Source organism: Anomaloglossus baeobatrachus, chromosome 6 (assembly GCF_048569485.1).
Source record: "Anomaloglossus baeobatrachus isolate aAnoBae1 chromosome 6, aAnoBae1.hap1, whole genome shotgun sequence".
Classification (NCBI taxonomy): Eukaryota; Metazoa; Chordata; class Amphibia; order Anura; family Aromobatidae; genus Anomaloglossus; species Anomaloglossus baeobatrachus.
Genome location: NC_134358.1, coordinates 171035188 through 171051536, shown reverse-complemented (window position 1 = coordinate 171051536; position 16349 = coordinate 171035188). Strand labels below are relative to the sequence as shown.

Here is a 16349-nt window from a genome sequence, read left to right as displayed (position 1 = left end):
TCGTGTGCACCCATGACATTTTAATTAGAAGCAGCAGCCGGATATCAAGAGATCCTTTGAGTCTCATCATCATCGTCATTCTGACCTTGACAGTATCTTTCAGGCCTCTTGCAGGAGAGGAAGCCTGGGGCTGGATTACTGGGTCCTCCCCCTGGTCCCTCTCCTCCTGGCCCATGTGCTCCCTGAGTGTATCCCAGTCCTGTTCTTCTTCCCTGCGGTTATAGGGGCTGCTCCCTCCATGTTTCCCTTCTGCTGTCCCCTGCATGATGTCTCCTACCTCTCCCAGCCTGCATGGAGTTGTGGATTTCAGCACTGCCACATTTTGCTTGTGCTTTCTGGCACCATTTTGAGTGCCCTCTGCTGCAGGGTAAAACTGGGTGAGTTTGATGGGGCTTTTCCTTCCTTTGCCCCTGCCGCTCCGCTGCTCTTTCATGGCTCCTCTCTCCTGACTTCTTCCACTGACAATCGGGTCTCGAGCTGCTGCTAAATAACTCTGTGTGCTGCTGTATGGGATCAGTATGCACCGGAGACTCACTACTGTGCTTCCTTCTCGATATGCTGCTGGCCACGCCCCCTCGGGCCACATATTTTTTGATCACTTTCTATTTCGTTTTTTGCGAGGCAGAATCAATATCAATGAGAAAAAGCAATTCAGGATTTTTTTTTGTTTGTTTTTTACGCCATCCACTATGTCGCAAAAGTGATAAGATGGCTTTACTCTTGGAGCAGTATGAATACAGCAATACCACATTTATATGTTTTGCCACTTTTATACCATAAAACTATTTTATAGAAAAAAACTTTTTTTTTGCATTGCTGTATTCTGAGAGCTATAGAGGTTTTTATTTTCTCGCTGACGGAGCTGTAAAGCAGCTTTTATTTTTGCAGTAAAAGATGTTTTTAATGGTACCATTTATTTATATATGACTTTTTGATCGCGTTTTATCCCACATTTTTAGTCAGCTGCATGATGAAATGTTTTTGCAACATTTTTTATTTTTGACAGTGTTCACTGAAGGGGTTAACTAGTTGACAGTTTTATAGATCGGGTTGTTACAGACACGGCGATAAATGTGTGTAGTGTTATCTTTTACATACATTATATATTAATTAGATTTTTTAGCTTCATTTTCTATTCTTTATTTTATGATTTTTACAGGTTTTTTTAAAACACATAAAAAAAAAAAATACAAGAATGACTTTGCAAGTAGAGATGAGCGAACCTATGGAGGTTCAGTTCGCAGGCTGCAAATGAACTGAACCCCTTTGCGACCGAACCTTGCCTGATGAGGTCCAAAAACACTGATTTGCAGTTTGAGTCTACACCCACATACAGCCAGCTATAAGCAGATCACTTTCGGGCGTAGGCTTTTTCAAACTTTGTTTTGTTTTTTAATGTGGCACACTACATCCAAGCACGTTGTTGTTACCCCCAGTGCCAGTTGCAAGCATCTCGCACAGGGCTGAGCACCAAGTGCACCTGAACACAGCGTTGCTCATACAAGTTAAGTTCGCACATAAAGTATTCAAACTCCGAGCCCGAGCCCTGTGTTTTTTAGTTGGTGTTCAGTTCGAAAACAGAGTTCGCTCATCTATATTTGCAGGGCCTATAGGGGATAATTGAAACACTAAGGTATGGTTAATTGTTAACTGTGAAAACAACTGTACAGAACAAAAAATTCACTTACTTGATAAGAAGTTTGGGTCATCTGGGTAAGTCTCTCTATTGTACAGAAATGGATGGTAACGCATGATTCCTTCTACCACACCTTCTCTCTCAACAACAGCTTTAAACTCAAAGCTGTCAGCAGCAGAATTAATATACAAAGTTTGCATGTCATTATTGAGGTCTCCAAGTTTAAGGAGTTTAGGCACCTTTGATTTTTCAGATATGTGAACCTGTAAGAAAGTTAAAAATGGATTTAAGTTTCAATATAACTAAATATAACTCTTATGAGAAAGATTTTGCTGTATAAAATTAGATTTTTCCCTCCTTTATAGAATATGAAATATATCTCTTTGTTTAACCCTTTTGGCAGTGACTGAGAGGCCTAGGTGATAGAAAATACCCAAAAGTGACACCATTCTAAAAACTAAAAAAAGTACTCAAAACCATATCGAGGAATTTTATTAACACTTCAGGTGCTTCACAGGAACTAAAACAATATGAAATGGAAAAAAAGAAAAATAAATTGCAATTTACTTAAAAATGTTGCTCTAGACCCAATTTATTCACTTTTAGAAGAACAACACATCAAAGTGGACCTCAAAATTTGTTCATCAGTTTTTCCTGAGCGCGCTAACACCCCAAGTGGTCAGAAATCTCTGTTTCTCTGTTTGGTCAAATGGGAGGACTCGCAACAGAAAGAGCAGTATTTGAATTTTGGAACACAAATTTGGCTGCAATAGATTGCTGGCACAGTGTTGAATTTGCAAAGCCCCTAAAAAGCAGAAACCTTCCACAAGTGACCCAGTTCTGGAAACTAGACCCCTCAAGGATTTTAACTATGAGTAATGTGAGCATTTTGAACCCACAGATACTTCACAGAATTTGTTAATATTAGTCCATTGAAAATGTTCATTTGTTTTCACAAAAATGTTGATTTAGCACCAAATAGCTCCCTTTTTCAAGAAGTAACGCCAAAAAATGGACCCCACAGTTTGTTACCCACTTTCATATGAGCGTGGTGATACCCCACATGTAGTCAGTAAGTTCTGTTTGGACAAATGGGAGGGCTCGGTACAAAAGGAGCAATATTTGAATTTTGGAAAGCAAATTTGGCTGAAATAGATTGCAGGTACCATGTTAAATTTGTGGGGCCCCTAAAAAGGTACCTAAACAACAGAAACCCCCCAGAAGTAATCCTTTTTAGGAAATTAGACCACTCAAGAAATGTATCTAGATGTTTGGTGAGCACCTTGAACCCCCAAGTGTTTCACTGAAGTTTATAACGTTGAGCTGTGAAAATAAAAATAATACATTTCTACCTAAAATTGTTACTGCAACCAGATAGTTGTTTTTTTTTTAATTTATCGTGTAATTTCTGCTGAGTATGCTGAGACCTCACGTAGAAATCAACTGTTTTAGGTACCTTAACAATGGAGCTCCCCCACAAGTGACCCCATTCTGGAAACTAGATCCTTCAAGAATTTTATTCAGGGGTATAATGAGCATTTTAAATATTCAGGTACTTCAAAAGAATTTGATAATATTAGGTCGTTATATTGAAAAAAGGGAATTTTGTTTACTTACCGTAAATTCCTTTTCTTCTACCTCCTATTGGGAGACCCAGCCAATTGGGTGTATAGCTTCTGCCTCTGGAGGCCACACAAAGTATTACACTTTTAAAAAAGTGTAACCCCTCCCCTCTGCCTATACACCCTCCCGTGGACCACGGGCTCCTCAGTTTGGTGCAAAAGCAGGAAGGAGAAAACTTATAAATTGGTCTAGGGTAAATTCAATCCGAAGGATGTTCGGAGAACTGAAGACCATGAACCAAAAGAACAAATCAACATCAACAACATGTGTACACAAAAGAACAACCAGCCCGAAGGGCACAGGGGCGGGTGCTGGGTCTCCCAATAGGAGCTAGAAGAAAAGGAATTTACGGTAAGTAAACAAAATTCCCTTTTTCTTTGTCGCTCCATTGGGAGACCCAGACAATTGGGACGTCCAAGAGCAGTCCCTGGGTGGGTAAAGCAATACCCCAATAAAAAGAGCCGAAAACGGCCCCCTCTTACAGGTGGGCAACCGCCGCCTGGAGGACTCGCCTACCTAGACTGGCGTCTGCCGAAGCATAGGTATGCACTTGATAGTGCTTCGTGAAAGTGTGCAGGCTAGACCACGTAGCCGCCTGACACCTGCTGAGCCGTCGCCCGGTGCCGCAATGCCCAGGACGCACCTACAGCTCTGGTAGAATGGGCTTTCAACCCTGAAGGGAGCGGAAGCCCAAAAGTACGGTAGGCCTCGAGAATCGGTTTCTTGATCCACCTAGCCAAGGTGGACTTGGAGGCCTGAGAGCCCTTACGCTGGCCAGCGACAAGGACAAAGAGCGCGTCTGAACGGCGCAGGGGCGCCGTGCGAGACACGTAGACCCGGAGTGCTCTCACTAGATCCAAAGAGTGCAAATCCTTCTCACACTGGTGAATTGGATTAGGGCAAAAGGAAGGCAAGGAGATATCCTGATATAGATGAAAAGGGGATACCACCTTGGGAAGGAATTCCGGGACAGGACGCAGAACCACCTCATCCTGGTGGAAAACCAGGAAAGGAGATTTGCATGACAGCGCTGCAAGCTCAGACACTCTCCGAAGAGATGTGACTGCAACCAGGAAGGCCACCTTCTGAGAAAGACGGGAGAGAGAGACATCCCGCAACGGCTCAAAAGGCGGCTTTTGAAGAGCCGCCAGGACCCTGTTAAGATCCCAAGGTTCCAACGGACGTTTGTAAGGTGGGACCATGTGGCAAACCCCCTGCAGGAACGTGCGGACCTGCGGAAGTCTGGCTAGCCGCGTTTGAAAAAACACGGAGAGCGCCGACACTTGGCCCTTGAGAGAGCCGAGGGACAAACCCATATCCATTCCAGATTGTAGGAATGAAAGAAATGTGGGTACGGCAAACGGCCATGGAGAAAAACCGTTATCAGAGCACCAGGATAAGAAGATTTGCCAAGTCCTGTGATAGATCTTGGCGGACGTTGGTTTCCTGGCTTGTGTCATGGTGGCAATTACATCCTGAGATAACCCTGAAGACGCTAGGAGCCAGGACTCAATGGCCACACAGTCAGGTTGAGGGCCACAGAATTCAGATGGAAAAACGGGCCTTGGGACAGAAAGTCTGGGCGGTCTGGAAGTGCCCACGGTTGACCCACCGTGAGATGCCACAGATCCGGATACCACGACCTCCTCGGCCAGTCTGGAGCGACGAGAATGGCGCGACGGCACTCGGACCGGATTTTGCGTAGTACCCTGGGCAGCATCGCCAGAGGGGGAAACACATACGGCAGTTGAAACTGCGACCAATCCTGGACCAAAGCGTCCGCGGCCAGAGCTCTGTGATCCTGAGACCGTGCCATGAAGGCCGGGACCTTCCTCCTTCCACACAAAGAATAAAACTGAGGAGCCCATGGTCCACGGGAGGGTGTATAGGCAGAGGGGAGGGGTTACACTTTTTTAAAAGTGTAATACTTTGTGTGGCCTCCAGAGGCAGAAGCTATACACCCAATTGTCTGGGTCTCCCAATGGAGCGACAAAGAAATTTCCTTTTTTCACAAAATTGTTGCTTTAGCACCAAATTTATCACTTTTTCAAGAGGCAAAACCAAAAAAGTGGACCCCACAGTTTATCTAATTTCTTATGAGTTCAGGGATACCCCCACATGTGGTCAAAAACTTTTGTTTGGATAAACAAAAGGGCTTGGAATGAAAGGAACACTATTTGAGTTTTGGAAACGTTTAAATAAATTGCGGGCACCATCTCACATTTGCAGAGCCCTAGGGTACCTTATACAGCAGAAACCCCCCACAAGTGACCCCATTTTGGAAACTAGACCAATCAAGGATTTTATTTATGAGTATAGTAAGCATTTTGAATCCACAGGTGCTTCGCAAAAATATTGCTGTGGCAGCAAATTTCACTCAGCAACACTGAGTCTAGGAATCAGTGCCAGCCCTCCTGCGGAGATTTAAGTGTTGTCCGCAGGAGAACTCAGTTGCACATGCCAATGATCAGGGTTCTGGCCGCCGCGGACTTTAGCTCTATTCTCCCCGTGGAGAACACTCTAGTCTCCGCAGCAAACAAATGACATGCTGAAGCTCGGGCCACGCCACGCCGCAGATCAGTTTATGCTGCAGAGAAAAGAAGTGCAGTGGGCAGGAAATTTCTAAAAATCCTTCCACTGCGCTTGTACTGCACAATGCAGCATTTTGGATGCAGCATAAACCCTCTGCGTCCAAAACACTGCAAACCCTCATCATGGGCACATATCCTAAAAAGCAAGGATGGATAGAAAGAAAAAGGTAAAACACATATATAATGTCCCATCCCTTACAGGCAAAAATCAGAGGAGAAGGGTGGGCGCGCAACACTTGCAGCAGCCATATTAGGTGATTGTGAGGGGGAGGTGAACCGGGGGTGGGGGCACTTAGCCACACCGGGGGACCAAGGGAGGACATTTATCTCCCATCTGACATCTTTGATCATGCCAGGTGGGAGATAAATAATTTTTTACCGGCGCTTCCATTTTTTGCAACATGATCATGATTCTCCGGTGTGCACCGTTGATCACATGAATGGAAAAAAATGGCCTAAATCGTGATCTCCAGGGTTTCCGCTACCCCCAAACTATATTCAAATTGTCTCTTTAGGGAGGAAGGAGACTAACTCTAGTGCCACCTAGTGGAAGTAGCAATCCTAAAATTCAAAAGTGGCCCTTTAACCCCTTCACGACCGCGGGCCGTAAAATTACGTCCTATTTTAACGTGACTTAACGACCAGGGACGTAATTTTACGGCCTAAACTTCATTTGATTGCCGTGGCCATAGCAACGGCTTTCAAATGATGTCCCCTGCTGTTTCTTACAGCAGGGGACCTTTGCTTGACCCCAGGGGGGGTGGCATCGCCACCCCCTATCGACGATCGATGTGATTGGCTGTTCAAATCTGAACCGCCAACCACATCGATCGCACTAATTTCGGCAAAAATAATGCCCGAATTAGTGCGATCCTGTGAGATCCAGCTATGAGATGCCGCAGCTGCTGCAGCATATCATAGGTGGACCTCAAACATGCCGCCCCCAGCCCCTGCAGCACTGATTGGAGCGATCGTGCTATGACGCGCAATCGCTCCAATCAGTGTGCAGTGGGGCGGTCTGATCTGCCGGTGGCCGCCCTCCCCAGGCCTGTGCTGCTCTGGGGACCCTCCCCCAACATGGCTGCAGCGTGGAGTGGCTGGTACTTTTGGTACCACGCCACCGCTGCTGCCGCCGCAGACGCCGCCTCTGCTGTCACCGCGCCAGCTCCAAAGGTAAGTATTGCGCTCCGGCGATGGCCCCTGCGCGCTCCCGTGAAGGCCCCTGCGCGCTCCCGTGAAGGCCCCTGCCCGTGCCCCCCCCCGATCTGCCCCCCTACGCCCCGATCTGCCCCCCTACGCCCCGATCTGCCCCCCCCGGCATCCCGATCTGCTACCACCGCTGCTGCTGCAAAGTGAGTACTGTGCTCACTTTGCAGCCCGTGCGCGCTCCCGTGGTGCCCCTGCGCGCTGCCGTGATAGCCCCTGCCGTGCCCCCCCCGCGATCTGCTCCCCCCAACCACCCTCCCCCCCCCCCCCGACATCCCGATCCGCTCCCCCTGCGATCTGACTGCCTCCCCCATTATTTCTATTCTGCTTCTGCAGCTCCCTCTCCGGTCTCCCCCTCTGCTCTCCCCCCCTCTCCCTCTGCTCTCCCCCCCTCCCCCTCTGCTCTCCCCCTCTGCTCTCCCCCCTCCCCCTCTGCTCTCACCCCCCCCCTCTCCCCCTCTGCTCTCCCCCGACGTCCTCTTACCTGTCTTCACCGGCCTGATCACATCTGCGTCCATCGCTGGGTCCTTCCTGGGCATTCTGCTGATCTGCCTGCTGCTCCTGTAAAGCTGTCCATCTCTCTGCCATCTCATCTGTTCCTCTGCAGCTCTTCTGGTCAGTGATCCTCCTGCTAGTCCTCTGGGTACTGTGAGTATAACTTTTTTTTTTTTTTCCGTATCCCCTGTCCATTTTTACACCTCATCCGTCCGTGCGTCCCGCCAAGCGCTGATCAGGGATGCAGATAACGGATCGGCATCCCTGCTCAATTTTTGGCGTGACTTTTTTTTCCGTATCCCCGACGCTTTTTGTATCGCATCCGTCCGTGCGTCCCGCCAAGCGCTGATCAGGGATGCAGATAACGGATCGGCATCCATGGTCAATTTTTGGCGTGACTTTTTTTTCCGTATTCACGACGCTTTTTGTATCGCATCCGTCCGTGCGTCCCGCCAAGCGCTGATCAGGGATGCAGATAACGGATCGGCATCCCTGCTCAATTTTTGGCGTGACTTTTTTCCGTATTCGCAACGCTTTTTGTATCGCATCCGTCCGTGCGTCCCGCCGAGCGCTGATTAGGGATGCAGATAACGGATCGGCATCCCTGCTCAATTTTTGGCGTGACTTTTTTCCGTATTCGCGACGCTTTTTGTATCGCATCCGTCCGTGCGTCCCGCCAAGCGCTGATCAGGGATGCAGATAACGGATCGGCATCCCTGCTCAATTTTTGGCGTGACTTTTTTTTCCGTATCCCCGACGCTTTTTGTATCGCATCCGTCCGTGCGTCCCGCCGAGCGCTGATTAGGGATGCAGATAACGGATCGGCATCCCTGCTCAATTTTTGGCGTGACTTTTTTCCGTATTTGCGACGCTTTTTGTATCGCATCCGTCCGTGCGTCCCGCCAAGCGCTGATCAGGGATGCACATAACGTATCTGCATCCATGGTCAATTTTTGGCGTGACTTTTTTTTTTTACGTATCCCCGACGCTTTTTTTTATCGCATCCGACCGTGCGTCCTGCAGCGGCCGATCAGTGCACTGCGTTTGAAAAGTCAAATGGCGCTCCTTCTCTTCTGAGCCCCGCCATGCGCTCAAACAATTACTTTCCACCACATATGAGGTATCTGCGTACTCAGGAGAAAATGCACAATACATTTTATGGTGCATTTTTTCCTGTTACCCTTGTGAAAAAAAAAGCTACCTAGTTGAAGCAACCATTTTGTGGTAAAAAAAAAAAAAAATTCTTTTCACGGCTCAACGCTATAAACTTCTGTGAAGCCCCCAGGTGTTCAAAGTGCTCACCAAACATCTAGAAAAAATATTTGAGGGCTCTAGTTTCCAAAATGGTGTCACTTGTGGGGGAGCTCCACTGTTTAGGCACCATAGGGGGTCTCCAAACGTGACATGGCGTCCGCTAATGATTCCAACCAATTTTGCTGTCAAATGGCGTTCCTTCTCTTCTTAGCCCCGCCATGCGCCCAAACAATTACTTTCCACCACATATGAGGTATCTGCGTACTCAGGAGAAAATGCACAATACATTTTATGGTGCATTTTTTCCTGATAGCCTTGTGAAAAAAAAAGCTACCTAGTTGAAGCAACCGTTTTGTGGTAAAAAATTTTTTTTTTCTTTTCACGGCTCAACGCTATAAACTTCTGTGAAGCCCCCAGGTGTTCAAAGTGCTCACCAAACATCTAGAAAAATTATTTGAGGGCTCTAGTTTCCAAAATGGTGTCACTTGTGGGGGAGCTCCACTGTTTAGGCACCATAGGGGGTCTCCAAACGTGACATGGTGTCCGCTAATGATTCCAACCAATTTTGCTGTCAAATGGCGCTCCTTCTCTTCTGAGCCCCGCCATGCGCCCAAACAATTACTTTCCACCACATATGAGGTATCTGCGTACTCAGGAGAAAATGCACAATACATTTTATGGTGCATTTTTTCCTGTTACCCTTGTGAAAAAAAAAGCTACCTAGTTGAAGCAACCGTTTTGTGGTAAAAAAAATTTTTTCTCTTTTCACGGCTCAACGCTATAAACTTTTGTGAAGCCCCCAGGGGTTCAAAGTGCTCACCAAACATCTAGAAAAATTATTTGAGGCCTCTAGTTTCCAAAATGGGGTCACTTGTGGGGGAGCTCCATTGTTTAGGCACCTCAGGGGGTCTTCAAATCCGACATGGCGTCCACTAACAGGTGCAGCTAATTTTGCACTCAAAAATTCAAATGGCGCTCCTTGCCTTCCGAGCACTGCTGTGTGTCCAAACATTTGATTTCCACCACATATGAGGTATCTGCGTACTCAGGAGAAAATGCACAATACATTTTATGGTGCATTTTTTCCTGTTACCCTTGTGAAAAAAAAAGCTACCTAGTTGAAGCAACCGTTTTGTGGTAAAAAAAATTTTTTTTCTTTTCACGGCTCAACGCTATAAACTTTTGTGAAGCCCCCAGGGGTTCAAAGTGCTCACCAAACATCTAGAAAAATTATTTGAGGCCTCTAGTTTCCAAAATGGGGTCACTTGTGGGGGAGCTCCATTGTTTAGGCACCTCAGGGGGTCTTCAAACCCGACATGGCGTCCGCTAACAGGTGCAGCTAATTTTGCACTCAAAAATTCAAATGGCGCTCCTTGCCTTCCGAGCACTGCTGTGTGTCCAAACATTTGATTTCCACCACATATGAGGTATCTGCGTACTCAGGAGAAAATGCACAATACATTTTATGGTGCATTTTTTCCTGTTACCCTTGTGAAAAAAAAGCTACCTAGTTGAAGCAACCGTTTTGTGGTAAAAAATTTTTTTTTTCTTTTCACGGCTCAACGCTATAAACTTTTGTGAAGCCCCCAGGGGTTCAAAGTGCTCACCAAACATCTAGAAAAATTATTTGAGGCCTCTAGTTTCCAAAATGGGGTCACTTATGGGGGAGCTCCATTGTTTAGGCACCTCAGGGGGTCTTCAAACCCGACATGGCGTCCGCTAATGAGTGCAGCTAATTTTGCGTTCAAAAATTCAAATGGCGCTCCTTCCCTTCCGAGCTCTGCCGTGCGCCCAAACAATTGATTTTTACCACATATGGGGTATCAGCGTACTCAGGAGAACATGCACAATAAATTGTATTGTGTACTTTCTCTTTTCTCCCTTGTAAAAATGAAAATTTTATGGCTAAAGTAACATTTTTGTGTTAAAAAGTAAAATTTTCATTTTTTCCTTCCACATTGCTTTGGTTCCTGTGAAGCACCTAAAGGGTTAATAATCTTATTGGATGTGGTTTTGAGCAGTGTGAGGGGTGTAGTTTTTAGAATGGGGTCACTTTTGGGTATTTTCTGTCACCTCGGCCTCTCAAAGTCACTTCAAATGTGATGTGGTCCCTAAAAAAATTATTTTGTAAATTTTGTTGGAAAAATGAGAATTTGCTGATGACCTTTGACCCCTTCTAACTTCCTAACGGAAAAAAAATTTGTTTCGAAAATTGCGCTGATGTAAAGTAGACATGTGGGAAATGTTATTTAGTAACTATTTTGTGTGACATATCTCTCAGATTTATGGGCATAAATTTTCAAAGTTTGAAATTTGCGAAATTTTCAAAATTTTCGCCAAATTTCCTAAATTTTCACAAATAAACGCAAAAAATATCGGCCTAAATTTACCACTGACATGAAGTACAATATGTCACGAAAAAACAATGTCAGAATCGCCAGGATCCGTTGAAGCGTTCCAGAGTTATAACCTGTCAAAGTGACACTGGTCAGAATTGCAAAAAATGGCCCGGTCATTAGGGTGTTTTAGTGGCCGGGGGTGAAGGGGTTAACAAGCCTTTTCATATGACCTCGGATTTATGTCAGGTCAGAACCTCAATTTGCAGACACGGTGTTTTGGGATCATTGTCCCTCAATGACTGTCCCCAGTCATTGCAAAGTATGAGATCTGCCCTGGCTATAAGAAAAAAGAAGGGAATTTTGTTTACTTACCGTAAATTCCTTTTCTTCTAGCTCCAATTGGGAGACCCAGACAGTGGGTGTATAGCTACTGCCTCTGGAGGCCGCACAAAGAACTACACTTAAAAGTGTAAGGCCCCTCCCCTTCTGGCTATACACCCTCCTGTAGGAGTACGGATTCCTCAGTTTTAGTACCAAAGCAAGAAGGAGGAAAGCCAATAACAGTTTCAAAAACAAATTCAATCCGATAACAAGATCGGAGAACTTAAGAAACAACATGAACAACATGTGCACCCGAAAAACGAAACCCTAAGAACAAATAGGGCGGGTGCTGGGTCTCCCAATTGGAGCTAGAAGAAAAGGAATTTACGGTAAGTAAACAAAATTCCCTTCTTTTTCGCTCCTAATTGGGAGACCCAGACAGTGGGACGTCCAAAAGCAGTCCCTGGGTGGGTAAAAAGATACCACATGAACGGGCTGTCAGACAGCCTCTTCCTACAGGTGGGCCACCGCCGCCTGAAGGACCTGTCTACCTAGGCTGGCATCTGCCGAAGCGTAGGTATGCACTTGATAGTGTTTGGTAAACGTGTGCAGACTCGACCAGGTAGCCGCCTGGCACACTTGCTGAGCCGTAGCCTGATGCCGCAATGCCCAGGACGCACCCACGGCTCTGGTAGAATGGGCCTTCAGTCCAGATGGGATCGGAAGCCCAGCAGAACGGTATGTGTGAAGAATTGGTTCCTTGATCCACCGCGCCAGGGTGGATTTGGAAGCTTGCGATCCCTTATGCTGACCAGCGACTAGGACAAAGAGCGCATCAGAACGGCGTAGAGACGCCGTGCGAGAAATGTAAATCCTGAGTGCTCTCACCAGGTCCAACAGATGTAAACCCTTTTCAAATTGGTGAACTGGATGCGGACACAAAGATGGCAAAGTGATATCCTGATTGAGATGAAAGGAAGAAACCACCTTGGGAGAAAACTCTGGAATTGGACGCAGTACTACCTTGTCTTGGTGAAACACCAGGAAGGGAGATTTGCAAGATAACGCCGCTAGCTCGGACACTCTTCGAAGAGACGTGACCGCCACAAGAAAAACTACCTTTTGTGAAAGCCGAGAAAGGGAAACCTCTTTCAAAGGCTCGAAAGGCGGCTTCTGGAGAGCAATGAGAACCTTGTTCAGATCCCAGGGTTCCAATGGCCGTCTGTAAGGAGGAACGATATGACAAACTCCTTGGAGAAACGTGCGTACTTTAGAAAGCCGTGCCAAGCGCTTCTGAAAGAATACGGATAGCGCGGAGACTTGACCCTTAAGCGAGCTAAGCGACAAACCTTTTTCCAACCCAGACTGCAGGAAGGAAAGAAAAATTGGCAATGCAAATGGCCAGGGAGAAAACCCTTGAGCCAAGCACCACGCTAAGAATATCTTCCACGTCCTGTGATAGATCTTAGCTGAGGATGGTTTTCTAGCCTGTCTCATTGTGGCAACAACTTCATGAGATAAACCTGAGGCCGCTAGGATCCAGGACTCAATGGCCACACAGTCAGGTTCAGGGCCGCAGAATTCAGATGGAAAAACGGCCCTTGAGACAGCAAATCTGGACGGTTTGGTAGTGTCCACGGTTGGCCTACCGTGAGATGCCACAGATCCGGGTACCACGACCTTCTTGGCCAATCTGGAGCGACGAGTATGGCTCGATGGCAGTCGGACTTGATTTTCCGGAGAACTCTGGGTAACAATGCTAGAGGTGGGAACACATAGGGGAGTCGGAATTGCGACCAATCCTGAACCAAGGCGTCTGCCGCCAGCGCTCGGTGATCTTGAGACCGTGCCATGAAAACTGGGACCTTGTTGTTGTGCCGTGACGCCATCAGATCGACGTCCGGCGTCCCCCAGCGGCAACAGATCTGCTGAAACACGTCCGGGTGAAGGGACCATTCTCCTGCGTCCATGCCCTGGCGACTGAGAAAGTCTGCTTCCCAGTTTTCCACGCCTGGGATGTGAACTGCGGATATGGTGGACGCTCTGCTTTCCACCCACGTCAAAATCCGCTGGACTTCTTGAAAAGCTTGGCGACTGCGTGTTCCCCCTTGGTGGTTGATGTACGCCACCGCCGTGGAATTGTCCGACTGAATCCGAATCTGCTTGCCTTCCAGCCATTGTTGGAAGGCTCGCAGGGCAAGATAGATTGCTCTGATTTCCAGAACATTGATCTGCAGGGTGGACTCTTCCTGAGTCCACGTCCCCTGAGCCCTGTGGTGGAGAAACACCGCTCCCCACCCTGATAGGCTCGCATCCGTCGTGACCACTGCCCAGGACGGGGGAAGGAACGACTTTCCCTGTGACAATGAGGTGGGGAGAAGCCATCAACGCAGAGAGTCCTTGGCAGTCTGAGAGAGGGAGACAGTCCTGTCGAGGGACGTCGATTTCCCATCCCATTGGCGTAGAATGTCCCATTGTAGAGGGCGCAGATGAAACTGCGCGAACGGGACTGCCTCCATTGCTGCTACCATCTTTCCTAGGAAATGCATGAGGCGCCTCAGTGAGTGCGACTGGCTCTGAAGGAGAGATTGCACTCCAGTCCGTAGCGAGCACTGCTTGTCCAGTGGAAGCCTCACTATCGCTGAGAGAGTATGAAACTCCATGCCAAGATAAGTCAGAGATTGGGTCGGGGTTAGATGAGACTTTGGAAAGTTGATAATCCACCCGAAACTCTGGAGAGTGTCTAGTGCCACCTTCAGACTGTGTTGGCATGCCTCTTGAGAGGGTGCCTTTATAAGCAGGTCGTCTAGATACGGGATGACCGAGTGACCCTGCGAGTGCAGAACAGCTACTACTGCTGCCATGACTTTGGTGAAGACCCGGGGGGCTGTTGCCAGACCGAAAGGTAACGCTACGAACTGTAGGTGTTCGTCGTGTATGACGAAGCGTAGGAAACGCTGATGCTCTGGTGCAATCGGCACGTGGAGATACGCATCTTTGATATCTATTGATGCTAGAAAATCTCCTTGAGACATTGAGGCTATGACGGAGCGTAGGGATTCCATCCGGAACCTCCTGACTTTTACGTGTCTGTTGAGCAACTTTAGATCCAGGACGGGTCGATACGATCCGTCCTTTTTTGGGACCACAAACAGATTGGAGTAAAAACCGTGACCTTGTTCCTGAAGAGGGACGGAGGTCACCACTCCTTCCGCCTTTAGAGCGGCCACCGCCTGCAACAGAGCATCGGCTCGGTCTGGTGGTGGAGAAGTTCTGAAGAAACGAGTTGGCGGACGAGAACTGAACTCTATCCTGTACCCGTGAGACAGAATATCCCTCACCCAACGGTCTTTGACGCGTGACAGCCAAATGTCGCCAAAGTGGGAAAGCCTCCCACCGACCGCGGGTGTGGGAATCGGAGACCGCAAGTCAGGAGGACGCCGTCTTGGCAACGGTTCCTCCGGCTGTCCTTTTTGGGCGTGACTGAGACCTCCAAGAATCTGAGCGTCTCTGGTCTTTTTGAGTCTTTTTTGACGAGGCGAATTGGGACCTGCCCGGTCCTCGAAAGGACCGATAACCAGACTGACCCTTCCTCTGTTGGGGTTTGTTTTGTCTGTGTTGCGGTAAGGATGAGTCCTTACCCTTGGAGTGTTTGATGATTTCATCCAAACGCTCTCCAAACAATCGGTCACGAGAAAAAGGCAAATTGGTTAAGCACTTCTTGGAATGAGAATCTGCTTTCCAATGTCTCAACCACAGGGCCCTACGCAAAACAACGGAGTTGGCTGACGCCACTGCCGTGCGGCTTGTAGCGTCAAGAACAGCATTAATCGCGTACGACGCGAATGCCGCCATTTGCGAGGTCAATGGTGCTACCTGCGGGGCAAATGCACGTGTGACTGAGTCGACTCGAGCAAGCCCGGCTGAGATAGCTTGGAGTGCCCATACGGCCGCAAAAGAAGGCGCTAATGACGCTCCAATCGCTTCATAGATGGATTTCAGCCAGAGCTCCATCTGCCTGTCAGTGGCATCTTTAAGTGCCGCTCCATCTTCAACTGCAACCAAGGATCTAGCTGCAAGCCTGGAAATTGGAGGATCCACTTTTGGACACTGGGTCCAACCCTTGACCACCTCAGGGGGAAAAGGGTAGCGTGTATCTTTAAGCCGTTTAGGAAAACGCCTTTCAGGATAAGCGTGGGGTTTCTGGATTGCGTCTCTAAAGTCAGCGTGGTCCAGAAAAGTGCTTAATGTACGCTTAGGGTATCTGAAATGGATTCTCTCGTGCTGCGAAGCTGACTCCTCTACAAGAGGAGCTGGTGGGGAAATATTTAACATCTTATTGATGTTAAATATAAGATCATTAACTATGGCGTCACCATCTGGTGTATCTAGATTGAGAGCGGTCCCAGGATCAGAATCCTGATCAGTTACGTCCGCCTCATCACCCATAGATTCATCTCGCTGGGATCCTGACCATTGAGATGAATGTGAAGGCCCGTCATAGCGAGCCCGCTTAGGCTGCCCGGGGCCATCGTCCCAGTCAGAGTCTTCACCCTGAGGTGTATATGCCCGTCCCGGAGCTTGGAGGTAATTCAGCTGAGGGGGACCAGGGGGCAATGATTGCACAGTGTCCGTGGCCTGAAGTACAGGCCTAGCTCGCAATGTGTCAAGAATTTGTGACATAGTGAGAGACATTCTGTCAGCAAAAGCTGCAAACTCAGTTCCTGTCACCTGGACAGCATTCACAGGTGGTACACCCTGGGTCACGTCCAGCAGAGGTCCCGACTGTGCAAGCGCCGCAGGGGCCGAGCACTGCACACAATGGGGGTCCGTGGAGCCTGCCGGTAGAAAAGTCCCACATGCGGTGCAGGAAGCATATAATGT

General features: G+C 47.9%; 1 protein-coding gene across 1 annotated transcript in view; it reads right to left on the bottom strand.

Annotated features, from left to right (window-relative positions):
* Positions 1-16349, bottom strand: part of SMCHD1 (structural maintenance of chromosomes flexible hinge domain containing 1) — a 437194-nt gene that overhangs the window by 327273 nt on the left and 93572 nt on the right. The window contains exon 10 of the mRNA XM_075316053.1: positions 1689-1899. Within this exon, the coding sequence (XP_075172168.1) occupies positions 1689-1899 (211 nt within the window). The remainder of the gene's footprint in view (positions 1-1688; positions 1900-16349) is intronic.